Genomic DNA, 27645 nt, shown 5'->3' with positions numbered 1-27645 from the left:
CGCCTTCTACAGCCCCTTCCCCCAATACACACTAGGGGAGGTTAGAGTTAACCCCCCCCACACACACCACACACACACTGGGGGTTTAGGGTCAGCCCCACCCAAGACACACAGGTGGGTGGATAAGGTCAGAGCCCCCCCCCCCCCCACATAAAGGGTTACAGTCAGACCCCCCCCCCGGCTCATACTCTCACCCCTAGGTAACTTAGGGATCGAGGCCCCCCCCCACACACAGGTACCCTCCCCCATGCCGGGGGAAGAGTTGGGGGTGAGACGCTGAAGGTTCGTGACCGCTCCGCCCGGGCAGGGTCGGGGTCACTGCCCGCCCGTCTGTCCCCACGGGTCCCCGCTGTGTGGGGAGCCCTTCGGCCCCTGCCGGCCCGGGAGGTGCGTGCCGGTTAAGGACAGAGCCCTGCCTGCAGACACACACCGGAGGGGGGGGGGGGGCTCTCCCTACCCTTCCCAGACCGCGTCGGGCTGCCGTGCACGGACAAAGCCCCGCAGCCCGGGATGGGGTTAGGGGCAGAGCCCGACTCACCGGCCACTGTGTAGCAGTAGCTCAGCGCCTGAGCCCCCACCGCCTTGGGGAGGGAGGGTCTCGGCTCGCCAGCGACCCCCCACCCCACACACTGGGAGCAGGCGAGGGAGCCCCGGGAGAGGGGCGGCTGGGTTAACTTGGGAAGCCCGCCCAGCTTTACTGCCTGGCCGGAGGCGGCGGGGGGAGGGGAGGAAAGGGGGGGGTCTCCCTCCCTCCCCCACCCCCACGAACTTTCTCCCTTCCCCGAGTGTGCCGGGAGGGGTCCCTCTCCCCTCCCCTGTCACATGGTGCGAGGGAGGGGGGGGGCAGAGGGAGACTTTTCTCTCGCCGACTCTCCCCCAGCGCCGGCCAGTCTCCGCTCCCAACTCCTGGAGGCTGGAGGGAGCGCGGAGCCGGGAGGGCGATGCGGGCTCCGGGAGCTGCTCGCCGCAGCGGTGCGGGGAAGAGGCTCGGCGGCACCGCGCCTCTGCTGCCCGGCTGCTTCTGATGCGCCGCGGCGGGCGCCGCGCAGCCCGGGGCCCCGGCTCCACGAGGATGTGGCTCCTCTTCGGCGCGGCAACTTTCTGGGGATTGGTCCTGGCTCCAGGTAGGCGACGCGGGGCAGCGCGCCCCTGGGGGGCCGGGGCAGGGCGCGGCGCCGGCAGCGCCCGGCTCTTGCACCTGCCGCTTCCCGCGCCGCTCTCCCGGCCGGCGCCCGCAGCAGCTCCCCGCTGCCACCCGCTCCCCGCCACTCTGCAAAGTTCGCGCTGCTATTCAACAGCTGCTGGCGGGGCGGCCCCTTCCCCCGGCACTGCGCCCAGCGCTCCCGAGGGGAGCCTCTGCCCAGCCCGTGCCCCGCTGGCCGCCCTCCCCCGGGCAATGCACCAGCCCGGCTCCTCTCGCCGGCGGGTGCGCGAGGATCAGCTCAGCTGTGGGGCATCGCTCGCTGAGCGCAGTCTCCAGCACTGAGCCAGGTCCCTGCGCAGCGCTCGCCTCCCTGTCCCCGCGATCCTAACACTGGCTGAGGCCAGCGTCTGTGGGCGATTGCCTGGAGAACAGCATCGCTCAGCTCAGGTCTGGGTCCCTTCGACCAGCCTCCGTCCTGGGAGCAGCGCCGGTGTGAACTGAATCGGCATCGTCAGCCAGGCTCGGGGTCCCCGCTGGCATTTTGCTGCTCCCTGTGAGATGCACAAGGGACCAGCTCTGCCAGGGGTCCCCAGCGAGCTGCATAGGGAACAGCCGGGCTCTCTTCGTGCAGCGCCCAGTTCCCTGACATGCCCGGGGACAGCTCCTCTGGGTGACGACGTAGTGGAGAAGCGGCTCACCTCGAGCAGTGCCCGCCCCCCGCCCAGCATGGAGGGCCTGTGACAGTTTCCTGCACTTCGTGTTGGAGAAGGACCTAATTTACATGATAAAAGAGGGAAGCGAAGACGGCTTTGCAGCTGTAATTGTGCATGGCAAAATAGTAATTAAATCATTTGTAATTAATTAGTAGTTAAGTAAACCCGACGGCACAGATAAGAGCTGAAGCGCATCTGTTAGCCCGGATACTGTCCCCCAAGCACGGATAGTGCTTATCCCACTGCTTTAAGGGGACTCCAGCTCGGTAGAGGGGGAGCTGAGAGTGCCGGGTCGGTGGGTAAGTGGTATCAGTTTTGTTTCAGTCCTGTTCTTTGTACTCTGCCCCCTGCTGGCTGCAGCGTTTGCTGTTGCTCCCCAGGGAATTCGGATAATTCAAAAAAGTTGAGTAGCTGGCTAGGGATTGCTTCGCTGATGTAGACTCCCCGTTTGTACCTAGTTAGCTAATTATAAGAATCTGGGTAATTATGAGGGGAGAGCGATAGCTCAGTGGTTTGAGCATTCACCTGCTAAACCTAGGGTTGTGAGTTCAATCCTTCAGGGGGCCGTTTGGGATCTGGGACAAATATTGGGGATTGGTCCTGCTTTGAGCAGGGGGTTGGACTAGATGTGACACCCCCCCCACCCCCCGAGGTCCCTTCCAACCCTGATATTCTATGATCCTATAAGGAGTAGCCTCAGCTAAATGGGCCAGAGTTGTAGACAAATCTTTTGACAAAACCCATATTTTTGCTTTGCTGGTAAATAGATAGGAACAGCAGAGTGAAGAAAAAATAAGTAGCATTTTTGGCATATGCAGATCTATTCTGAGCAAAACTCTGTCTGTTCCAGGAATTGGTCTGCAAATACAGTGTTACCAGTGTGAAGAATTCCAGCTAAATAATGACTGCTCTGCTCCAGAGTTCATTGTGAACTGCACAGTGAATGTTCAAGACATGTGCCAGAAAGAAGTAATGGAAAAAAGTTCTGGTAAGAACTTAATAATTACACTCTTCCAGGTTTATTTGGTATTGTTTGGTGCTCTTAGCTGCATTTGTTCATTTTTCTCTACTATGAATTTTTAGCTTAAGGCATATTATATTATTACCAAATTTGTTATCTCAAATTTATTGTATTTTTCAGATACTTTAGGTTAATAATTTTCCTTTAAAATGGAAAATATTGAAACTTACAAGACAAATGTTAATAAAGATGTTAAAATATGGTCTTATGGTCAAATTTAGTTTCACAGCACTGGAAAATTAATAACAAGTTAGTTTAATCTCATTATAGTTAATTAGTTGGGCCTTTCCCAAGAGATGGAGGAAAAGTGCATTAAATTAGTAATTCCTTCTTTTCTTTATTTACTCCAGCAATTCACATAAAGTAAAGGTTGATCGCGTGGGATAGGAAGCTGAGCTATGGGATTTCATCCAGAAGACAGTGAGCAGGGAAAGATATTGGAATTCAAGTGGGCATGGCTGAAAGAATGTATTGGGCATATGGATGTTATCTCTGAAAATTCTTTAGGGGTTCTGTCACTGCTCTAATTAATTTTAGAATACAGTGCACTGCTTTTAGTTTTTTATTCAAAGATCACTAATATTTTCAAGAGGAAGCCAGCCATGTTTGTTCTTTTCTCCCTAAATCATCTCTGGGCTGGGCTGTAAATCAATCCATTACATCAAATACTTCAAGATATTTTTAGAGATTTTGGGAGCAGGTGTTTTGTATGTTAAACTTCAGGACCCATCATAGTCATCTAACTGGATTAAACGTTCCAGCTTTATCAGAGACTTTTGGGTTGGGCTCTGTGCTAGAGGAAAAGTGTTTGGCTGTTTGCTATTTCATATAGCCTCCTGCTCCTATCATAGCCTCCACCTGTGATGTTTGCAGGGGCAGAAGGAGTTAGGATAGTACTGGCTCTCAGGAGTTCCTCAAATTAGATATGATCTGCACACTGATGAGTGGTGTTTCCGATTGAAAAACTCATCTACAAGAGGCAGGAATCCAGAAGATGTACATAGATGGGAGTATGTAGTACCACTGGTTTGGAGGGAAAGGATCTTGGATGGATATAGTGGCTCACAGCTGAGGGCAACAATTTATACATGCCTGTTGATTAAGGATGGTATATAGGACTGTTTGGGTGTTTATGCAAATAAAGCCACAGCCTGTCTCCTTCCAACAATACCAGATTCCCTCTGTTAATGGGAAATATAAGTATAGCTACAGGACTTGAAATGTTTCCACATAAACAAAAATGATTAATACTATTAAAATCTTCTACAGACCTAAATGATATTTACCAAGGTATTTATCAGCAACTCTGATCTTACAGCTAACCATAGATTAACGCCCTGCAAATCATGAGAAAGTGGTAAAATTGCCTCTTTAGTAAATAGAGAATGCATTGTTGGCATTTGTCCTCAATACAGATAACACCATACACACAGTACTGCACTTATAACTACTTTGTAAAGTATTTGGGATTTGTTCTGAACAGACAGAAAAAGATATATACTTAAGGGAAGATTAGTCGCCATTCAGTAAGAGAATTCAACTTTAAAATGTGAACATATTTTGGGTAAAAACACGTTTTTCTCTTTATTTCAAACACAGTATCTTCTTTCAAGAAAGGAGTATTTACTCAGAGAAGATGGTGGAGGTTTGAGACAGTTATGGGTTGTGAGGTGCTTTGAACCTATGCATAATTTTAGACAAATATTTGAAATGCAGTTTGAAGGCTTTGTCACATGCACCCCAAATATTCTATAAGCTTTTAAATAGGTTTGAATGAATGATGTGGAGTGCTATAAAAATCCTATATAGTCAAATCAGATCCCTCCCAGTAAAACATGTAAATTATCCTAATTTAACTCTTGCTACTTTCTTTCCTTTTATCCCCTTCCCTTTGCACAATATTTTTATTCTAATGTACAATTTCAAACTATAACAGCCTTCAAAGAAACATCTGTAATCTTGTTTTCCGGATGAATGTTAGACAAAGAAGTGTTTGCAGTCAGACCTCCTTACACAAGGAATGGTTTACTTAAGTGTATAGGTATCCAAAAGATTTAAGTGGAAGCCACTCACATAGCATGTATGTACAACTGACTTGTTCAGATTAAAAAAAATCAGATTAACAACTGAGTTTGCAAACTGGTTGATTAAGCTTTTGTGACTATGTTATATTGAAAATATGAATGATTGTGATTGGGTATTAAAAATATATGGCTGCATAAACTTGTCTTCACCATTACAAAGAAACTGGTTTGCAATAGACTAAATAAAGGTAGAGAAACATTTTTATGAAATGTTCTATTTTTTTACCTGGGCAATATTACATTGCCTATAATGAAAGTCTCTGGACTGACGTTTGAATTTTCCCATAGATACCTATCATGCAGTGCATAGCAGACTACAGTTCAGTCTTATTTGGCTTTGTTCTGTAAATGCAGTTCTTATTAGTTTTAAGTTAGAGAGTTACAAGTTCCCGTAAAGAAGTAAATTTTATTTTTAACTTAACTATTCCAAATTGAGTGAGATTTGCAGTACAAGTTAAGCTTCTTTCCTATTTCCTCAGTCAGTTCGAGAAAAGGGTGGTAGTAAAGCAAGGAGGATTCAGTAAATCATCTCTTATTGGGGTTTTTTCTTGTTTAAATGTGTGTAAAATAAAATGGCTCATTCTCAAAAAATTCATTTAATAATTCAACCTTTATTTTATCAGGCCATTTTAAAACTCAGTTTTATGTGCTTATCATTGAAAACTGAAAAGTATTTCAAATATTGATTTTCATTTTATAATAATATTTGAGTTTGAATTTTAACCCAGTATATAAAGAATATGCATTTGCATTTACTTGTCAGTGTGATCTTGTAATTAGTTTTTTCCTCGACTCGATACAGTAAAAGGAGTATAATTTAATTTTTATAGGCTAGCCAAATTCTGCCTCTAGTAAAATATAGCTCTGTCAGTAAGCAAAATGTTTCATGTTCTCCTAAACCTTATTTAAAAGTTAAATGCAGTATATTGAGATAAAGTTCATGGTCTGAATCAGTAACCTAATGAACCTTGTCACCCGTCCTATGCAACATACATTAATCTAGTTGTCTATTTTGCAGTCAAGGGGGTCACTGATTTACATGCTTGTATACATTTTACTCATGAGCATGTAGGCAATGGCTATTTTCTTACATATTTGTTAGTGGTCATTAAGTTTAACAATGACAGTTCAGTGGTTCAATTTTATTTCTATACTAAGCTCTCTCCTCAATAATACAAAGGAGAACTGCAATTCTAAGCTTTGTTCATTTATATTGTAAATACTTCTTAAGCCTTACTTTAGTCAAGACAAACCATTCGTGTTTAATTAAGGTAAAGTGAAGCTTAAGCTATGTTTTAAACCTTACTCTACTCAGTCAAAGCATTCGCAGAATTTGGGTCTAGAACCAGTTTTCTGAAATGTATTTCATCCCTACACAAGACATTCTAACAATCCTATGTAAAATATGAAATTTTACAAAAATCCAAGTTAAAAAAGCACAGTTATGAGTATCTTGGATTTTCAAAATAGATATTGAAATCATTCATATTTAAATCAGATCAACTTAAGCAGTACCAATCAGATGGTTCGACTAATGTCACAAATAGTCTATTTCCTAATTAAAACAATAATAATAAAAGTGGGATGTATTTGGGTGGGGGAAGCAGTTAAGCATGTACCAAGATGGGCGACTATACTGAGCGAATATACCCTCTTCTCCCACCCGCCCCCCAACACACATGTTCTCTTATTATATCAGTTTGTATTACAATAGAACCTAGATAACCCATCCAAAATGTACAGAATTGGAGACCTCATGAAGTAAATGACAAAAATGTTCCAAGTTTCAGTACCATTATTTATGCATTTTTCAAGACTAAGTTTTAGGTAGTAATGGGAGATGGCTTCCAACGGGAGATGCAAAAGAACCATATTTCACTACAAGGAATGCACTTTGCCAACTAATTACGTAACCTAGTTTTTAAAAAGCATCAATACTTCTCTTCTTTATAGGGAAGAACTGTGAGCTCTGGAGGAGGCACTGAAGCCCATATCAAATACTTTTGGTGCCATAGAAATTAACATAAGGGATAGGTTTTTAAGGTTAGCCTTCTAGCTGAAGAAGCAGCTGATGTTTGCAAGCAGATTACATAGATGAAATGTTTGATGAATGAGAAGCGTTCTTCATTATATTAATTCCATTTGCAACTATTTCAGGAAAACATTGGTAACTGATTTTTTTTTATTATTATTATTTATTTTTTTTTGCTGATTTTTGAGCACTGAATCTACAAAGCTGCTGCTTGTCAGAGTGAAAGTGAATACAAGAACAAAGAAACCTAAATGCACACTTCTCTTCTTTGGACTGATGTTTCGGCTATTCGTGTGTTTGTTATATTTAAATAAAACAAATTCTAAGAAATACAACTTTTCTTCTATTGGTGACGAGTGACCTGACCACTTGGGACTTGATGCAAAACCCACTGAATGCAAGGGGAGTTGGTCTTTCCACTGACTTTGATGGGCTTTGGATCAGGCCCATAGTCTGCAGAAAGATACAGAAATGCAGCAAATACAGAACCCAATCTATCTCCAAATGGAGAAAACCGTACAACCATCATCAAAAAATGGTACAAGGCAATTTCTTATCACTATAAATAACGGTGTTTTTAAAAATAGAATAAACCCAGAAAATGAACAGAGTAGACGGAAACCAAGTGTGACGGGAGAAAAATCAAAGGACAGAGTTGGAAAATGTAAAATTCTTAGACTATCTCAATGCTCAGTAGCTGTAACAGGCTATTGAATTTTTAAAACAAGGCTTCATGCTCTTACTACTCCTCTGTTATGTAGCTTGTAAATCTTTTTTTCACCATCTCTGTTACCATTCACCGAGTATCTGCATTAGAAATGCCGTTTGGCAAAAGGCAAAAAGAGTTTTGCAATAGGCATTCCAAAAAAAGTTTCTAAAAACTCATCTCGCTATCTAGAGAAAATTAGGTTATTTATAAAGTTTCCCTGTAAATGAAGTCACCTACAACCTCATCAATTCAATACACCTGCAATAAAAGGTTCTCTCTTTTTTTTTTTTTTCAATTTACAGTGGCATTTCCCATGCATGCACTTGTATAGAATACTGCAGTATAATTAAAGCAATTCCTGTAATTGTACTTAAAGTAGTGCCTAGGAACATGATAATCATTTCACTGGTGAATTTTAATTGCTGTTTCTAAGGATCCTCATGATACTGATTTCCAACTCCCTCCTTTTATGAAGCAGAGAGAAGCAGATGTTAAACTTCTACCACAACTAGTCCTACATTAACACCTTCACCTCTGATTTCTTTGCTGCCACATTCAAGTTGCACCATATATGTCGTTCTTAAGGGCTAAACAAGTATATACTCCTCTCCTGCACATGCATAACTGTCACAACCTCAGGGGTTCCCCTGGGGAAGGCAGATCAGCACTGCATGTTGCTAACGCTGTTGCAAGCATCGCAAAGCATTTTGGGGAGGGTCAAAAGTGTGAGTGGGGAGTAGAAGATTCATTTTCAGGCTACAAGAGGCCAAAGAGGGAAGGAGAAAAAAAGCAGAGAATGGGTTAACTCAACACTGCAGCTAGCAAGCTCAGTCCGATGATAAGAGCTGGCCCCAGTCCAAGGTCACGGCGCTAGATGAAAAATTATCTCACCCAGCCACAGCCAGCCATGAGAAAGAAAAAGTACACTGAACCAGGGCTGCAGAGATGGAAAACACAGGCGAGACAATGGGGGGGGGGAGCAGAGCTTCACGTCCCTGGAGCCGTTGTGTTTTGGTAAAGCGAAGACCACCACAGAAAGCCGGTTTGGACTGCCACAAGAGCACCAGAAACAGAGGTCACGGAATGGAACACCCCCAAAGGAAACCAGGACTTAAAAGCCTCCTGAGAGCTGGAGTAATTCGGAGATCATAGCGGACCCCGGGACAACCTGGGCCCAGGACAGAACTCCCGTCCACCCTTCCTTCTCTTCTGCTCACATTACACCCAGGCTTGGCCAGCCTCAGGTAGAATGTGTGCGAGTATGAAAGTGGGTTAGGGCTGGAGCACTAACGCTTTCTTCCTTCCTCTGAGTGATGTAGGGAGCACCCATCACTCTCCGCTGTTGTTTTATTATTTTATCAATAAACTTTTAAAATTTAGGCACTTGGTGTGTTACATCATCTCCTCCCTTAATGATCCTGTGGCCTCAGCCTGATCACGTGATGCCTCAGGCAGATTGACAGATTTCTGTTACCGCATAACTCCCATTGACTCAAGCAGCAGTTACACATTGGCATCAAGGGGACAGTGTGCCCTGCATATATTTATTGACAAAAGATTACCATAGCCAACAAAGTTTAACACCTTCGGAATCTCTCTAGACATTACGGTTTTATAGATAATAGCTATAAATCTTCAACTTCATCTTTATCACTTAAAAATTTACAGAAAGGAATATGTACCAATTCAGGGTGTGGGGGTTGTTTTTTCTGTTGTGGGTTTTATTTTTTGTTTAAGAACAATGTCAAAAGTCTTTTTGTTTTAATAACTCAGTGGAGTTGGGAATAAGGAGGGGAATGAAGAGATGCACATATCTATTTTGATCATTTTCAAAACTAATATAACACTTAAGACAATATATTTTATTAGTATTTTTCAAGTGTATAAAGTAACTTAGTGCATGACATTGTTAGCAAATAGCATCTTGTTCTGCACTGTTAGATGCTGAACAGAATCAAAGCATAGTAACCAATATTCACAACACCTGGATGCTTTTTGTTGGGGTGTGAATAAAAGCTTGCATATGAATAAAAGAATTATAGTATATGTCATTAACTTTCACTATATGCTGTAAACTTCGAGGGGTGGATATATTACCATTCAGAAACTGTTTTCAGATGCCGAAACTGTAGGGCATGTTCTCTTATTAATAAATCGCTTTCTGTCAGTTACCTACAACACTACAAAACAAGCAGGAGATAAACTGAATTAAGTGCATTAGATAAGATGAAAGCATGGAGAGTTTATAATAAATTGCTTTGTGTGTGTGTGTGTTTTAAATACAGTAAAGTAATGGTGGAGCTAGTTGTGGACTTCAAGTAGTTGATGACTTGAAAACCATGAAAAGGATCCAAACGCAAAAGTGATGAAGTGTTGTATTATTTTAAGGAGGTTGTGATATCTGGTCCAGTGAATTTCATTTCTCACAGGACATGGACAATAGCTTTTTATGTTTTTCTATTTCTGGGCTTGTCTGAAAAATATGTGTACAATGATAGGATATGGTGCCCATAGGCTGGTATCTCTGAACTCTGTCCCTTATCGAGTACGATATCATGCCCCACATTTCACATATAAATGAATTTGAATTTCAAAAACAATTTCCAGTGACCTGCCCAGATTTTTCTCTAACTCCTGGGGAGCTAAACACAAGCAAGTATATTTAATTACAACAATATAGTTATTTTCGTTTTATAGCATCCGTTGGCGAAATTGAGAGTAATCACAAATGCTGCATCCATAGTACGTGGCGTTCTAATGATGGTATTACCAGTGACACTTTCAATGTGAACTAAAAATCATTTTAAAACCCCCAAACCAATGGCCTCATCCTGCTCACATTGAAGTCAAGGACAGCAGGATCGGGTTCTAAAGTGTTAAATATCCAAAATCAATAGCAGAATATATATTTAGATTTAAACCATAAATATATACTTTAAACAACAAAATACTAATAAATTAGGTCCTTCTTTATTCCATCAAGACTTGAATGTAGGTTTCTATGTTAAACTTGCAAGAGCTGACGACGTTAGCCCCAGTCCTGCAAATATGTATACTGGCAAATAGCTGTACACATGCAAATAGATGCACTGAACTCAATAAGGCTCTTGAAAAATATGTGGACTATTCACATGCGTAAAGTTATTTATGTGTGTAAATGTTTGCAGGATTGGGGCGATTTAACACTCAAAATAGCATAAGGACTATGGCTCCCTAATTCATTTCAGGGAATTACTACTATAATCAATACCTGCAAGTAAAATACTAAAGTCTGATGCTGAAAGGTCAGAAGCCTGAGTAAATGTCCAGTACTGGAAACTGGAATACATTTTGATCTCAATATCCATGACACTTCCCTACCATGTAGAAAGAAAGGACAGCTGACAACTGCACAAGCCAACTGTACTTGAAAAGTTGTACAATTTACTACTTTACTGCTAGTGCACAGCAAATTGTAAAGACGAAATAGATACAACAGCAGAAAATAAAAGGTTAAGATTGGAAAATGAAAGCTGAGGTTTGACTGGAATGCAATCGTTTTTAATCCATACTTGGCATTTACTAAAAAAAAAAACTGTCTGGTAATACAGAAAAACCAGATGCTGCTCTTAGACTTTGATAATCAATGCATATTTTTAGTAGTTTAATGCCTCACTTGTGCTTTGTGAAGCTGCAAGCAATAGGATGGATTTTCCTGGGTCATTATTTAAAACAATATTAACAAGCATGTTTTGCTTTAGACTTCCAGTGCCATAATTGGAAGGCACAATTTGATGCCATGTTCTTCTTCAGTATTGTAAAATAAATCACAGTAATCCAGTCCCTTGTTCACTGTATCCAGCAATTATCCTGTTTTCATCTAAGAACACTTTCAGCCCTACATGACATGGTCATGGCAGAGAGGTCAGAAAGCAGGTAATCAAGCATCTTTTTTAAAAAAGATGTGTTGTTCAAAACCACCTATTACTGTATTTGCCCAAAGGATTTAAAAACCAAGGCCGTGATTAAAAGAATTTTTAAAATTGTTGCTGCAATCATTCTAAGCATAAATTGAAATTGTATATGAAGAACTATTTAGTGCTTGTCTACACCCGGAGTTATTCAGGACACAGTCAAGAATAAGTCTGGAATGAGTGTCCACACTTGGAGTTATTCAGAAATAGCTATTGCTCTTTAAATTCATACCCTGCCTTAATCCAAATTAACACTCAAGTCATGCAAGCTCGTAGGAAGAAAACACTAAGAAAATGGATGTAGTTTTCATAACTATACTACACTATCTCAGAATCTAATTGTCATGGATATACTTGCTCCTTAATATATTTATAGGGTCCAATTCTGGAATCCTTACGAGTGTAATGAAAGGGGGGATGCAGGGCCTTGGTTCTAAAGCATAGGTCTTGGCGATAGAAGAGTTGAGTTCTGTCTCTGGTTATGCTGCACACTTCAGATCATTTACCCTCGTGCCTCAGGTGCCTCCTTATAAATTGAGGATCACAATTAAATATAGTGAAGATTAATTAGACGTTTATTAAATCACTTTGAGATTCTCTCATGGAAGGTAGTACATAAGTACAATTGTTATTGAAACCTAATTAACTTCAGTGTGAGTTTTGAGAGAGTAGGGACAGCAAAATTAGTTTAAAATGAAACAGCACAATTTAAAGAGCCTGTGTGTAAAATTAAAAGCATGCCCAGTTTTCATCTCTTCCAAGCAGGTTATTCTTTATTAGAAACAAAACAAGAGCACAGGTTTGAGTCTTTCATATGAAGTTATTGTAACAACTTCAGCTTCTTGAATATTAGTCTAGTTCCACATAAGCAAGTTTTGAATACATGATTTCTTTTTCAAAGCATAATGCAAGGAAACATTCCTTTTCCACCTGCAAGATGCGTCACATTCTAATACGTGTAGGACCTTATTGGATCAAATATTCATAAAGACTTTTTCTATAAATCGGAGAGCAAAATCTCAAAAAGACTTGTGGCATCAAATCGCTGCATAATGAATCCTGTGAACAAATACTAGATAAACAGGGATGCTTATGTGACTAATACCTGCTGGGTGTGGTGTTCTGTCCTCTTCCAGTGGCACTTAAACCACCTAGAGAGTAATGAGTCTGCTACAGCCTTGACTAAGTGGCATGTGGCTTTTAGCTCATGCAGCAGAGAATCATGCACTAAGCTTCAGAGATCCCAGGTTCGATCGCTCCCGCTGATGACCAGGGTTTGTTGGTGTTACACTTAGCTTTACAATCTAGTGAGTGGAGGAAAAGGCACATGTCAAAGCCACTTAGTCTGTTGCAAAGGCTGTCCTAATTAATCTGTACCAGATCCTCCACTAGAACAAGATAATCCTATACCCTAATCCTTTTGTGGCTTTGTAGTCTGTTTTTGACCATCTGTGGATGTATCAAAAAATCTGAACTCAAGTCCTATATTTCAAATAAATCAAAAATCATATTTAATTAAATGATATACATCAAAGATTATATTTAATTATTCTGGCATTACAAGAAGGGTGAGATTCACAAGGAGGGGGTGCATAGGCTGAGTGTTGCTATGCCTATCTTTTAGGTTCCCTGCCATCGAATGGAATTCATCACCCTGACTTAGGTGCCCAGGGTCCCTATACAATGCATGGGGAGAGTTAGGTGTCTAAAAAAGAGATTCACAGAAGTCAGTACACTGAGCAGGGAGCTGCCTAAACCCAGCCCTCAAAGGATCTTGGATGCCTAACTCCCCCCACTCGAAAGTCACAGTCATGGACTGTCTCCTGGCGTTCAGGGCCTAAGCCAGTTCGGCCCTTTTTCAAGAACCACTCCGGCAGTAGGGCCTTCATACCCATTGGGCCTGCAGGTAGAGCACTTACTTAGGATATGGTGATGGGCTCCCTTAATACCTAGTGTAAATCTGCATTCTACGTGAGCAAAGCAGGGACCTGAAGACAGTCTCCTAGTGAGTGCTATGGCTAGTGTGGGCAGGGTCTTGCCTGTGGAAGTTGTTTCACTTTACATACATTACTTAAATGGTCAGTAGGTCAGAGCGGGACATTGACTCCATAGCCCAGTGGTTAGGGCACTTAGCTAGGCTATGGAAGACCAATATTTACTGCAATAATTACTCAAGAGTTGTATATTCCGAAATGCAGCCGACACTAGGCTGAAACGCAGGAGCTGTTTAGCAGGGGTCACGCAATGTAGGGCAAGAACTAAAGAATACCATATATACAGTTAAAACTGCAGAGAAAGTGTAGGTAGAAAGACAAGACATCAAGCCTGAGTGCTTCAAAAAAGCATGACCGTACAGATTTCCCAAGACCCCCAAAATTAAAAAATTCAGAGGAACAAGAGGTGAGGCCATTTAGGAGGCTGGTATAACAAAGGTGACAGAAGAATGCTTTATCAACTTGTATACACTGTGTTAAATCTTGTCTTTATGAACAAATGCAATAACATCCAAGACAGACTTAATTAATCATGAATGTGCGTCATTAAAGTGAGGCTAATTATTATTACCGGTTTCACACAGTGTGTGCGCGTGCAGCTGATTCAGATGAGCTTGACTGAAGCAGTAACTAATTTGCAGCCTTTTTGGTAAGCACCAAATGCAAGAATATGGCAGCAACTTTCCATGTGTTGCTTCCTTGTGTCTTCTTTTCTTTACAAAAGCCTATTGGAGGAATAGTTATCTCGGGCCATGGAGAAGTTTTTATACTATACTATTTGATAGCCCAGCAATCAGAAACATTATGATGCAAAACATGAATTGGAATGATAGAAGTGTCTCTTTTAGGACATATTTAATCTAGGGCCATTTCATCTTTGTTTTTAGGCCACATTCCCAAAGGGACTTAAGACCACAAACTCCCACTTCAGGTGCCTAAGACCAGTGTTTAGTCACCACTGGCATTTACAAACCCCTCACTCAGCTGCCATCTAAGTTTTGATGTATCAGTTTCTGCATAAATTCTTTAAGTACCAAAAATGTTTCCTGTAAAAGTGCCTTAGATGCCTAGATTCCAGCCGCTGGGCATGCACACTGCATCTTAGACAGGTGCCTGCATATCTAACTATTGCCGAAGCCCCTGCAGGATTCTCAAATTAGGCATTACCATGCAGCACCTGATCAGGTAGGTGTGCTCAGTGCCTGCCTAACTCTGCGTAGAACAGCCTTCTTGCTGGGGAAGGAGGGAAAGAGCCTCTCCTGTATACCCATCAGCCTAGTGGTTACAGCATTCATCTGGGAGACCCCAGTTTCAGTCCTTCTTCTGTTTAATGAGCCGGGATTTAAACATGGGTGCTCTAATCACTGGACTATAGTTATTTCATGCTTCCTCTCTCTGACCCAATGGCTATTTAATTATTTATAACCGTGAAACAGCTTCAGCCGAAGAGCTCCACATCAGATTAGCCCGTAGTCCAATGGTTAGGGCACTCACCTGAGTGATGGATGCCCCTTCTCATCAGGCAGAAGGGGAAATTAAATCAGGATCTCTTACATAGAATATCAGGGTTGGAAAGGACCTCAGGCGGTCATCTAGTCCAATGCCCTGCTCAAAGCAGGACCAATCCCAAACTAAATCATCCCAGCCTGAGCTTTGTTAAGCCTGACCTTTAACATTTCTAAGGAAGGAGATTCCACCACCTCCCTAGGTAACGCATTCCAGTGTTTCACCACCCGCCTAGTGAAAAAGTTTTTCCTAATATCCACCCTAAACCTCCCCCACTGCAACTTGAGACCATTACTCCTTGTTCTGTCTTCTGATACCATTGAGAACAGTCTAGATCCATCCTCTCTGGAACCCCCTTTCAGGAAGTTGAAAGCAGCTATCAAATCCCCCTTCATTCTTCTCTTCCGCAGATTAAACAATCCCAGTTCCCTCAACCTCTCCTCATGTGTTCCAGTCCCCTAATCATTGTTGTTGCCCTCCGCTGGACGTTTTCCAATTTTTCCACATCCTTCTTGCAATGTGGGGCCCAAGACTGGACACAGTACTCCAGATGAGGCCTCACCAATGTTGAATAGAGGGGAACGATCACGTCCCTTGATCTGCTGGCAATGACCCTACTTATACATCCCAAAATGCCATTGGCCTTCTTGGCAACAACAGCACACCGTTGACTCATATGCAGCTTCTCGTCCACTGAAACCCCTAGGTCCTTTTCTGCAGAACTGCTGCCGAGCCATTCGGTCCCTAGGCCGTAGCAGTGCATGGGATTCTTCCGTCCTAAGTGCAGGACTCTGCACTTGTCCTTGTTGAACCTCATCAGATTTCTTTTGGCCCAATCCTCCGATTTGTCTAGGGCCCTCTGTATCCTATCCCTACCCTCCAGCATATCTACCACTCCTCCCAGTTTAGTGTCATCTGCAAACTTGCTGAGGGTGCAATCCACACCATCCTCCAGATCATTTATGAAGATATTGAACAAAACCGGCCCGAGGACCGACCCCTGGGTCACTCCACTTGATACCAGCTGCCAACTAGACATGGAGCCATTGATCACTACCCGTTGAGCCCGACAATCTAGCCAACTTTCTATCCACCTTATAGTCCATTCATCCCGCCCATACTTCTTTAACTTGACTGTGGGAGACCATGTCAAAAGCTTTGCTAAAGTCAAGGAACAACACGTCCACTGCTTTCCCCTCATCCACAGAGCCAGTTATCTCATCATAGAAGGCAATTAGATTAGTCAGGCCTGACTTGCCCTTGGTGAATCCATGCTGACTGTTCCTGATCACTTTCCTCTCCTCTAGGTGCTTCAGAATTGATTCCTTGAGGACCTGCTCCATGATTATTCCAGGAACTGAGGTGAGGCTGACTGGCCTGTAGTTCCCAGCATCCTCCATCTTCCCTTTTTTAAAAGATGGGCACTACATTAGCCTTCTTCCAGTCGTCCAGGACTTCCCCCCGATTGCCATGAGTTTTCAAAGATAATGGCCAATGGCTCTGCAATCACATCCGCCAACTCCTTTAGCACTCTCGGGCGCAGCGCATGCGGCCCCATGGACTTGTGCTCATCCAGCTTTTCTAAATAGTCCCGAATCACTTCTTTCTCCACAGAGGGCTAGTCACCTCCTCCCCATGCTATGTTGCCCCGTGCAGTAGTCTGGGAGCGGACCTTGTTCGTGAAGACAGAGGCAAAAAAAGCATTGAGTACATTAGCTTTTTCCACATCCTCTGTCACTAGGTTGCCTCCCTCATTCAGTAAGGGGCCCACACTTTCCTTGACTTTCTTCTTGTTGCTAATATACCTGAAGAAACCCTTCTTGTTACTCTTAGCATCTCATCCCATGTGAGTGTCCTAATCACTTGGCTAATGAGCATCCAGCCCAGATTTAGGCATCTAATTCCCTTTGAGGGGCAGGGCTCATGACACACCCCTCTCCTTGGCATTTGCTACTGACAGTGGGCTCTATTACTCTATTGGCTAGTTTAGGCAACTCCTAGCTCAGCATGCTGTGTTTTGTGGACCCCATTTTGAGGTATCTAATTCTCCCCACACAGTGTAGAGGGCACATGGGCCCCTAACTCAGGGTTTGTGAATTCCACTGGTATCAGCACACCTGAAAGTTAGGAATTGCTTTGCTTAATCCCCTTTGTGAATCTAACACTGTGTTTCTTGAAACCGTTCTGAATCATTGCTATTCAGTAGGCTAAAATGAACACACGTTTGGGCCCAACTGTGCTCTCAGAATGCTGTGTGGTGGTAGAATGCTGGATTGTTTTAAATTCAATGTTATAACTGGTCTTCTTCTATACTTGAATGGTTCCCAATTTTTGGTTGTCCTGTTGCTACTTTCTGTTATTGAGTATGAGCTTTTCTTTATGCTGTGACTGAGCTGGTCTGCCATAAGCTCTTTAGGCAGGAGCCTTAACTTCTATTATGTATCAAAAGACTAGCATATTCTGGGCTGTGCCAGACAAATAAATATAAGAAAGGTACATTAAAGGCCCACAGAAACTAGTGATACAGCAAAGAACAAGACATAGAAAGCTTCCTTCTGTGCTCCTGCAGATGCAAAGTACTTTTTGTTATGCTGGCTTGTGTTTGATAGTTTATTTTTAATATAATAGCAGTACTAAAAAAATGCCTCCACAGAGCTGGAATATACTATATTTTTTGCTCTATGTTGCTCACTGGGTGCTTCATATGCAGCATATGAAGTCCTTAGGGTAGACATGTTTTGCTTACCTTATTTTGCGGCAAGAAAAGTAGCATCTTTACTCAGTCATAAAATGTGGTCGTGCAGCTACTGTGGTATAATAGGCATTCATTTATTTCAGTGATAGGGGAGACAGTCCAATTTATGCAATGTAGTTAGGCTAAGATGTGTATAGGGCATGAAATAGCCTCCCTGTGGAAATTCCCCTTGCTGTATGAAAGGACGACAGGAACACCATGCTCTAGAGACCAGAAGAAGATTGCATTACCACATATGGCATTCCATGATTGCCAAAACCCCCAACTAGTTCATAGTCTACTATATGAATGGTACATGCAACATTGATGTATGCAAAGGTTTGTTTGAATGGGTTTTCCCCTCTACATTTTATTGTGTTGTTGGACCTGGAAACTAACCTTTCTGGAGGAGGGTTATAATTTTTCCTTGAATCAAAGTTTGGAGGCAATCATTTGTTCTATATTCATTCTACTACCTCAAGAAACCAGGACCAAAGAGGTATGAGCTAGTCTTCTATAATAACCATCTCTAAGATTTCTGTGATTCAGGCCTTCATAGCTTTTGCCCCAACTTGAACCAAAAAGGTATGGGGAAATAAGAGTCGTATTTGACTAGAAGTTGAGCAAGAAGAAAGTAAATCGCCTCGATTGGCATCAATTTTTCCTATTTTTCAGCCTGCTTGCTTATCTTTATTGTACCTTGTGAAGAAGGATTACAGCATGCCAACCACAGTAAAAACCTTTTTCCATGCAAGTTGAGTTGCTACCTGACAACTCCTAGAGTCATCTTGAAAATGCAGATAATTTCTATGTAACAACAGGTCCTTTGAACGCAGATCCATCTGTACTTTTTTGATTATAAAAAGATATCTTGGATGTGGAGAGTTCTAAGAAAGCCAAAGAACTGCCACAAACCCAACTATAAGAATGCTGCACAGTTTTAATTATCTAAAGAAGAATCTGAGTCTAATTCAGATTACTGCTACTGCAGCTGGAAATGGGAATAAACACTCATTGGGGAATGGAATTTTCTATTGGAAGAAACAATCATGAAGACACTACAAGAGATGAATGTTACAATGAGGTTTTATTGCCAGTCAGATCATTCGTTCTACTTAAGCATGAATGTGTTCCATCTGTGCATGAAACTACAGTACTAGAGTTTAAAATTCCACCTTCCCTGCAGGAATTTAGGGTTTGTTTTTACAGGAACTCTATTATGCAACTGAAATCATGCTGGAGATAAGAAAGCCATTGATGGCAGTTGAAATTAAGGCTGTAGGCGTATATGATCATCATGATTGAGGTCTTCAGAGTTCCCTGGTGAAAATCAGGATGCTTCCATTTGAGGCTATGAACAAACTGTTCACAGTAATGTACACAGTCCTTCAGTTAAAGCAACACGGCTTGGAGGCTCCGTCACATCAGATACCTAAACCATAAATCACTGTGGATGCAAATCACATGAAATGGGGAGAACCATCTCAGTCAAAGAAAAATGCTCAGCAGCGAAAGAAAAACTATATATAAACAGAACAAAATCATGCACCTCTGTTACTAACATTCTAGAAGCTTAATAGTTAGGCAGGGAAAAATCAGCTTCAATGTTCTTGACATGTTCTAAATAGAGATGATTGGATGAGCCAGAAGCCTGCAGAGGAGGAAGAGGACTCATCACCGAGGTCTGATCTTCTGGAATAGAAATGGGAAACACTCAGCATGGTTGTTCTCATTTAACTCTTATACAAAAGCAGTGATTTCTCAAGAACTAGAGAAAATTAGCTCTAGCAATGGCCATGCAAGTAGCAAGGCTGGGACAGGGCTTTTGCCCTTCAAATGCTGGAGAATAAATTTGGACAAAGCAACCCAGACATTGGGATGCCAGCATCACGAACCTATCAGGGGTAACACTGTTAGAGCTCCTGGACCGGAATAGTCTATTTCCAGGGTCACCCGAATGCAAACTTTGACATCAGTTTGTGAAAGGAAAAAAAAGCCCTTGTTAACAAAGTTTACCCAAAATAAGGTGGATCAACGTCTGTCCTTAAGGTAAGATACCATGGCAGCATCAATAGTCAAAGATGAACCCAACATAGTGGGTGAAATCTTGGCTCCAAGCAGGTCATTGATTTAATTAAGATCAGGATAAGAAGATAAGAATTTTCTGTAGATAACTCTATATTGGCGTCGATTCTGAAAGTTCCACAACACTAGAACAGTACCAGTTTTGGGGCAACATGCAGGGAATTGATTAAAAAAGACCAACAGCTGCTTTTCCTCTCTAAGCAATATTGCTGAGCATAGGAAATTTCCCCCAGGGCACAAACCAAATAGACTGTGCACTGGGGGAGGTTCACAGCAAGTGGGGGGGGGGGAAGATGGCTTTGTTCTGCCGTAGCTATTACTGCTTAAGGTCTCTACTAGACCGTAGAACTAGTGCACTGCTCTCTTCCCCCCGTTCAAAGGGGATTTAGCCAGTGGACCTACATATCATAGCTGGCTTTCCACAAGCCACACCCCCACCTCTTTGGCCTCCTCCCCAAACTTCTGCTCTCCTAGTGCTCGGCCCCAAGGAGCCCTTGTTGAGCTGTGATTCATAGTGTACGTGGGCACATAATTCTTCCAGTGAATCCTCATATCCTTATCTCAGCTCACCTAAGAAGGAACTTCCCCACAACTATTAGTGACCCACCCACAGGGGCCGGGATTTAGAGAGGGTTAAAGATGAAGGCATTTAATTTTAAAACTATGCTTAATTCCTTTCAAGTCAGTGGAAGTTAAGTATCACTTAAGTGCTTTCCTGTCAGCTTATTTGGTGTGGCCTGCGTTGTGCAGGAGGTCAGACTAGATGATCATAATGGTCCCTTCTGACCTTAGTATCTATGAATCTACACATAAAGGTTTATGCTTCAGAACTGTACATTATGGTTAGCACAAAAGCTTAATAATGAGCATTCTGTCATTCTAGTATTACTGAGGGGGCCTTGGGTAGGCAAGGCTAAGCAACAACCCAGAGACACAGCTTTGACATCTTCAGTTTCTGTGCTGGGAAGCAGCATGGTCAACTCCATAGGAGACCTGAATTTTAACCACAGCTGTCACTGACCTGCTCTGTGAACCTTAGCAGGTCACTTCACCTCTCTGTGGATCATCTGGAAAGTGGGGATGCTGATACTTACTTGCCTTTGTAAAGTGCTTTGAGTTTTACCGACTAATGCATAATATTTTAAAAAAACCTCTTAGAAGTAGGGCAGTCAAGTGATTAAAAAATTAATTGTGATTAATTGCACTGTTAAACAATAGAATACCATTTATATAAATATTTTTGAATGTTTTCTACATTTTCAAATATATTGATTTCAATTACAACACAGAATGCAAATTGTACAGTGCTCACTTTATTTTTTTGATTACAAGTATTTGCACTGTAAAAAAATAGTATTTCAATTCACCTAATACAAGTACTGTATTGCAATTTTTGTCATGAAAGTTGAACCTACAAATATAGAATTATGTACAGAAAGACTGCATTCAAAAACAAAACAATGTAAAATTTTAGAGCCTGCGAGTCTACTCAGTCCTACTTCTTGTTCAGCCAATTGCTAAGGCCTGGGCTACACTGGGGGCAGGGTTCGAACTAAGATACACAAGTTCAGCTACATTATTCACATAGCTGAAGTTGAAGCATCTTAGTTCAACTTATCTGGCTGTACTCAGGGTGGTGAGTCAATGGCGGCGGCTCCCCCATCAACTCCGCTTACTCCTCCTGCCGAGGTGGACTACAGGCGTCGATTTGGAGATCGATTTATTGCATCTAGACAAGACACCATAAATCAATCCCTGATAGATAGATCACTACCCGCCGATCCAGTCGGTAGTGAAGACGTACCCTAAGACAAAACAAGTTTGTTTACAATTGCAGGAGATAATGCTGCCCTCTTCTTGTTTATGTCACCTGAAAGGGAGAATAGGCATTTGCATGGCACTGTTGTAGCTGGCATCGCAAGATATTTACATGCCAGATGCGCTAAAGACTCATACGTCCCTTCATGCTTCAACCCCCACTCCAGGGGACGTGCGCACATGCTGATGACGGGTTCTGCTCAATAACAATCCAAAGCAGTGCAGACCAACGCAAGTTCGTTTTCATTATCTGAGTCAGATGCCACCAGCAAAAGGTCGATTTTCTTTTTTGGTGATTCGGGTTCTGTAGTTTCCGCATTGAAGTACTGGTCTTTTAAGACTTCTGAAAGCATGCGCCACACCTCGTCCCTCTCAGATTTTGGAAGGCACTTCAGATGCTTAAACCTTGGGTCCAGTGCTGTAGCTATCTTTAGAAATCTCACATTGGTACCTTCGTTGTGTTTTCTCAAATTTGCAGTGAACGTGTTCTTAAAACGAACAACATGTACTGGGTCATCATCAGAGACTATTATAACATGAAATATATGGCAGAATGTGGGTAAAACCGAGCAGGGGGATATACAATTCTCCCCCAAGGAGTTCAGTGACAAATTTAATTACTGCATTATTTTTTTTTACAAGTGTCATCAGTATGGAAGCATGTCCTCTGGAATGGTGACCGAAGCATGAAGGGGCATATGGATGTATAGCAATGCCGGCGATGAAAGTGTCATGCAAATGCCTTTTCTCACTTTCTGGTGACATTGTAAATAAGAAGTGGGCAACATTATCTCCTGTAAATGGAAACAAACTTGTTTGTCTTAGCGATTGGCTGAACAAGAAGTAGGACTGGGTGGACTTGTAGGCTCTGAAGTTTTACATTGTTTTGTTTTTGAGTGCAGCTATGTAACAAAAAAAACCCTACATTTGTAAGTTGCACTTTCACGACAAAGAGATTGCACTACAGTACTTGTATGAGGTGAAAAATACTATTTCTTTTATCATTTTTACAGTGCAATATTTCTAATAAAAAATAATATTCACTTTGATTTCAATTACAAAACAGAATACAATATATATGAAAATGTTGAAAAACATCCAAAATATTTAATAAATTTCAGTTGGTATTTTATTAACAGTGCAATTAAAACTGCGATTAATCACAATTAATTTTTTTGAGTTAATCACATGAGTTAACTGCGATTAATCAACAGCCCTACTTAGAAGCCAACACACTATACTGGTGGGCATGTTATTTCAGAGTAAAGAAACTAAGAAGTAAGCAGTTGAATGCGCGTTCGGGGCATTTTCTTCTTTGGCTAGGGCATCCCCTTTCCTCTCAGACAGGCAGTCTTGGCCTATTAGCGTGAACATAAAAATCAAAAGGTTATGGGTGGGATTTTAAAAAGCACTCATCAGTGGCCTCACTTTGTTCCTACTGACATGAGCACTTTTTAAAATCCTACTCATGATATCTATAAAGGAATGAGGTTTTTATTAATCTTGAATGCATGTAACACTTACTAAGCATTTACTATACTTCCACCCCTCCCTCTCCCTAATCTTCCCCCAGGTAAATTGGGCAAAAAAAACAAAAAACCCAAGGATTCACGGCTGTATTATGTGCCCTATCCAAATTTCTGTCATATCACGTAAAGGAAAGACCCTTGAAGTATTGAGTGGTAATAACTGTTTATTTTACAACCTTATAAAATTTTTAAAATTTAGGATTGTGTACATTAGAATGCAGAGTGCACTGCGTTTTATTCCGTTAAAAACAGTTCGAGATACTAGCTTTTAAACGAACACCTTCAACTTTAAAAAAAATTTCTCTTCAAATTGTTTTTACCCTCTCCTAAAACAACAACAAGAACTGAACAAAACTAGAGAAATCTATTTGTTGGTTTTCCTTGTGCATTGAACAGTGCTTTGTGTTTAGTCATTTCCCCCTCCCAAAGTCAGTCACTTACCCATCTTTGCATATTTTTTCCCCACAAAGCAACAAGCAAAAGCAACATTTTTAAAACATTGGAAAAAAAAAAAGTAATTCTAAAGCTACAAAAATTGTGCCAGACGACTCAGGCCAGTAAAGTATCTGAAACTCGAGTGCCTTTTGAAATTGACTAGATTTCCTTTTCAAACCTTTTAACAGGCACTCCATCGGATTACATTTTTGGTTGTAAAATGTATGGCTTTAAAATGCATATTGTATATTTTACAACATTAAAACAAATCTAAAACAATGGCTGAGATTTTCATAGCAATGCAGGGATTTTAGTCACACATCTGTTATTCTAACTTATGGAAGTGATGAGACTAAATCCCCAATATTGATTTGAAAATTTTAACCAGCATTCCCAATTGTCTGTCAGAATCTTCAAACAGGATTCTAACATACACCAAAAGCACGTTCATATTAAGCTAAGTAACTTTTGTTCTGTGTCACAGGAATCCTCTATCGCAAGTCCTGCGCATCCTCTGCAGCCTGTCTCATAGCCTCTGCTGGATACCAGTCTTTCTGCTCCCCAGGGAAAATGAACTCTGTTTGTATCAGCTGCTGCAATACTCCACTCTGCAATGGACCCCGGCCCAAGAAGAGGGGGAATTCTGGCACAGTGCCCAAGGCAGGCATATTAACTACTATTTTGCTCTTAAAATTGGCTCTTTTATCATCAGTGCATTGCTAAACTTAAAGGATTTTTTTTTGTCCTGGTATTATTTGTTCCATATCCCGATATCCCACTTTATTCAAAGACACCGCTGTTCTTTTGCTGCCACCCTGCTAAAGAAGAGTTTGGTCCAAGAACCATCTTCCTCTCCCTGTTTTTTTTTCTTTTGGTCAGCAAGTAATAAATTCAGTTGTCTGATTGAATTTCTAGTGTGCACTTTAAAAAACAAATGGCGCACAAACTCATGCTCCATTTGTGCAACTGGAAACAAGTCCATCAGAAACAGCACTCAAAGAAGGTATAGTTGATTGTTCAGTTTCTAGATCCTCAGTTATTTTAATTTCCTTGTTATGTTTATTGCTAATCATCTAACTTTGCCTTACACGGAGTCACATTTCATGTTCATGAAGGCCATTCTGTGCAGCTGGACTGGACTCTAAATTAGTCTCCAGTGGCATTATTTCCAAGTTGGTCTCCAGTGATTCAAGATTCAATTTTGATGGACTGGTCTCATTCTGAAAAGTACTTAAGAAAACAGGGCTCTTTCTAGAAGAATTGCGCTTAGATGAAAGGAAGATCAATGGACGCATAAAATGGCCGGTGCTGGTTCGAGAATTCAAATTGGCTCGCAGAAGCTTCTGTTTATTGGCATGTTCTATCGTCAGATGGCAACGGAGGACCTGTCGAAATACGGTTCGGAACTGCTGAGAAGAGATGTTGTACAGGAGTGGGTTTACCACAGAACTGAAGTAAAAGAAGGTGTCTGCAATGGGAAGAAGGATCATATACGCTCTGAAGTAGGGCACAGTCCAGTCCTGCTTAGGTTTAGCAGCAGCCATGATCCTTCGAATCTGATTTGGAACCCAACATATTGCCAGAGTGGCAACAATCAGTCCTGTGAGCAAAGGGGGAGAAAGAGAAAACATGTGAAACAAATCATACAATATTTAGTCTCTCAGTTTTGCACTTACTGGGTAGGAAATGGTACTGATTTTTCACTGTTTTGCACGACAGCTTTTTCTGCCAGTAGCAAATATTTTAACAGGTTCAAAGTCATTGCCGTATATGATTGGATAAAGATTGTGTAAGATTGTATTTATTTCTACCTGTTGGCACTTGTTAATTTTCAGATGTTCTCTCATTGATATTTGTATCTTTAGAAAGAATGGGAATTTTTTTGTTCCTACATTTGTGTTTTCCCTTTTCTTCCTTTTTTTAAAAAAATATAGCCATATTAGTGCAGGCAATACCCAGAAGAGAGATCAGACTGTTTGTATTTTACCAAAAAAAAAAAAAAAAAGAATGCATAATAGTATATTAGGCATTATTTTTGGTAACTTTCCTCTTACAGAAGATATTTTTAAGTAAAGTATGTATGGATCTTTTTAGGGTAATTAAGAAGATATATGTTGGGAATTAAATTCATGAATGTAAATGGCACAGGAAAGACAGAAATGTAAGCAGTTTGAGATAATACAAAATGTGTTCCAAAATGTGGTATCTGATCATTCTATATTTACATATAATGTGTCGCTGCATCACGCTACCTTATCGACATTTTTTTTAAAGGAAAACATGATCTAAAGAGACATCTGAGGATTCTGTCTTTATGGAGAAGCTTTCAATAGAGAAACAGCAATAATGGAGTCTCTCTTGTGACAGTAGCATTAGAACACATCTATCAGAGTACTTTTCACACAGTGGTAGCACAAGGATATGGAGGCAGGGAAGGGAATGCAGTCTGAGTTTTGAAACTACTAACCTCTAGCTAATATGGAAACAAATGCTGGAAATCCTAACTTCTCATTTGACGATGAAACAAATTCAAATATAAATACTCCAAGAAAATGTACTAAAAATTGAAAACTTTACAGTTTCCACTATATTTTTCCCTTTTCATCAAAGGTGCCTTGTATTAAAACACAATGGTAGCAGCAGAGTCTGCCTCCCCTACAGTTAGAATAGTCTTGTAGAGCTCTGTAGTGCAAGGCAGCACATTTTACCAGATTTTTTCTACCTTTGATTTTATAGTTCTGAAATCCAACCTGCTTCTCAACAGAAACAAGAATTCTGCTGCTGCCTTTCAGTAAATTTGGTTTCATAACTACACCCCACGTCTTGTTAATTCTAAAACATAGAAAGCAAAAGAGAATAATTGACTGGAAAGGATGAGATCACTTTAGGGAGACATGGAATTCTAAAACAGTGCATTAGATAACATTTGTTGGCTTGAAAACCAGTATTTTACTAGAGTCAAAATTATGAATGTAAAGAAAAAGATATGAGGCTTTCACCACTTTGGAAGTGCCAGGACTCAGAAACAAGCAGTGTGTGTATTCAGTGTTCCAAGAACTGCAGTTTTCACATTTTAATTTTATTTTTTCCAGATTCTTTAATAAAGAGATTCATTTTCTTAATGGGAGACCAGTTTCCCTTCTGTTGTACAAGGACTGTACAAATTTCTTCTCTCATTGACACATACTGATCAATTGAAAACCCTCTTTTCTGAGAATTTCCCCCCCCAAAAAACATTTTAATTAAATTTAATTTTCAAGGACACTGCTGCCCTGAAGGATTGGGGGGGGGGAAGAGGGGTTGGTATCTCACATATCAACATTACTGTATTTATAGAGGCTGGGAAAAGGAGAAATAGGAACTTGCTTGATTAGGTAAGTGACCAGAGGAGACAGTGTGGCCTCATCTTTTGCTTCTCCGCACATCACCTTTCATTCTGTTCTCTGCTATCTCAATACCTCACCCACCAGTCTCTCTGTAGATGTCCTGTAACATTTTTGTACTGCATGTCCCTCACCTCACATTTGTGTTTCAGTATTTGTGTTGCATTTCTGTGCCATGACATGAGCTTTGTGCAGAGCTCCAGACTTTAATGGTTTTCTTTGCTGCCAGCACTATAAATGTCAAAGAGCCATGGCAGAGAGAAGCAAAACAAGCATCCTGGGTAAGAACTTTTCTGATGGATCATTTACTTAATTAGCACCTTTTATAGAATAGCAAAGGTAGGTTATTGGGCTGATTTTTGCACTCTGCAATCTAAGTACTTATATGGCCCTCATTACCATATGTAAGCAGGGGAATAGTCCTGCTATTGTGGGGAACTTTCCTGGCTTCTGCACTACCCCGGTGAAGTGGGCTAGTGAAAGGATCCGAGTCCTCACTCCCACT

The 27645-nt window shown here is 41.4% G+C and overlaps 2 protein-coding genes across 4 annotated transcripts in view; one reads left to right on the top strand and one right to left on the bottom strand.

Moving 5' to 3' along the window:
* The first annotated feature begins 830 nt into the window (after nucleotides 1–830).
* LYPD1 (LY6/PLAUR domain containing 1) lies at nucleotides 831–26875 on the top strand. 2 transcript variants are annotated; one of them, XM_073305273.1, is made up of 3 exons: nucleotides 831–1124; nucleotides 2708–2845; nucleotides 24242–26875. In XM_073305273.1, exons 1-3 carry the CDS (start codon nucleotides 1025–1027, stop codon nucleotides 24478–24480), a joined length of 477 nt encoding a protein of 158 aa, XP_073161374.1. In that variant the 5' UTR covers nucleotides 831–1024; the 3' UTR covers nucleotides 24481–26875. The 2 variants fall into 2 exon arrangements, 1 of the variants encoding a protein (XP_073161374.1); XR_012154213.1 differs by lacking the exons at nucleotides 831–1124; nucleotides 24242–26875 and adding an exon at nucleotides 1313–2156 and having other exon boundaries at nucleotides 2708–2779.
* The window catches only part of GPR39 (G protein-coupled receptor 39), a 123970-nt gene continuing 119793 nt past the window's right edge, over nucleotides 23469–27645 (bottom strand). The window contains exon 2 of one of the 2 annotated variants that reach the window (XM_073305271.2): nucleotides 23469–25357. In XM_073305271.2, coding sequence (XP_073161372.1) covers nucleotides 24852–25357 — 506 coding nt within the window. In that variant the 3' untranslated portion in view covers nucleotides 23469–24851. The remainder of the gene's footprint in view (nucleotides 25358–27645) is intronic. The other variant, XR_012154212.2, reaches the window with a different exon arrangement.

This window comes from Lepidochelys kempii, chromosome 11 (assembly GCF_965140285.1).
Source record: "Lepidochelys kempii isolate rLepKem1 chromosome 11, rLepKem1.hap1, whole genome shotgun sequence".
In the NCBI taxonomy this organism is placed as follows: domain Eukaryota; kingdom Metazoa; phylum Chordata; order Testudines; family Cheloniidae; genus Lepidochelys; species Lepidochelys kempii.
The sequence above is the reverse complement of the archived record's forward strand: the minus strand, read 5'-3'. Positions and strand labels throughout refer to the sequence as shown.

Coding starts and splice junctions, on each gene's coding strand:
- LYPD1 (XM_073305273.1), top strand. CDS start 1,025: ATGCGCCGCGGCGGGCGCCGCGCAGCCCGGGGCCCCGGCTCCACGAGG. Junction 1,125..2,707: donor GGGATTGGTCCTGGCTCCAG/GTAGGCGACGCG, acceptor TGTCTGTTCCAG/GAATTGGTCTGCAAATACAG. Junction 2,846..24,241: donor AGTAATGGAAAAAAGTTCTG/GTAAGAACTTAA, acceptor TCTGTGTCACAG/GAATCCTCTATCGCAAGTCC.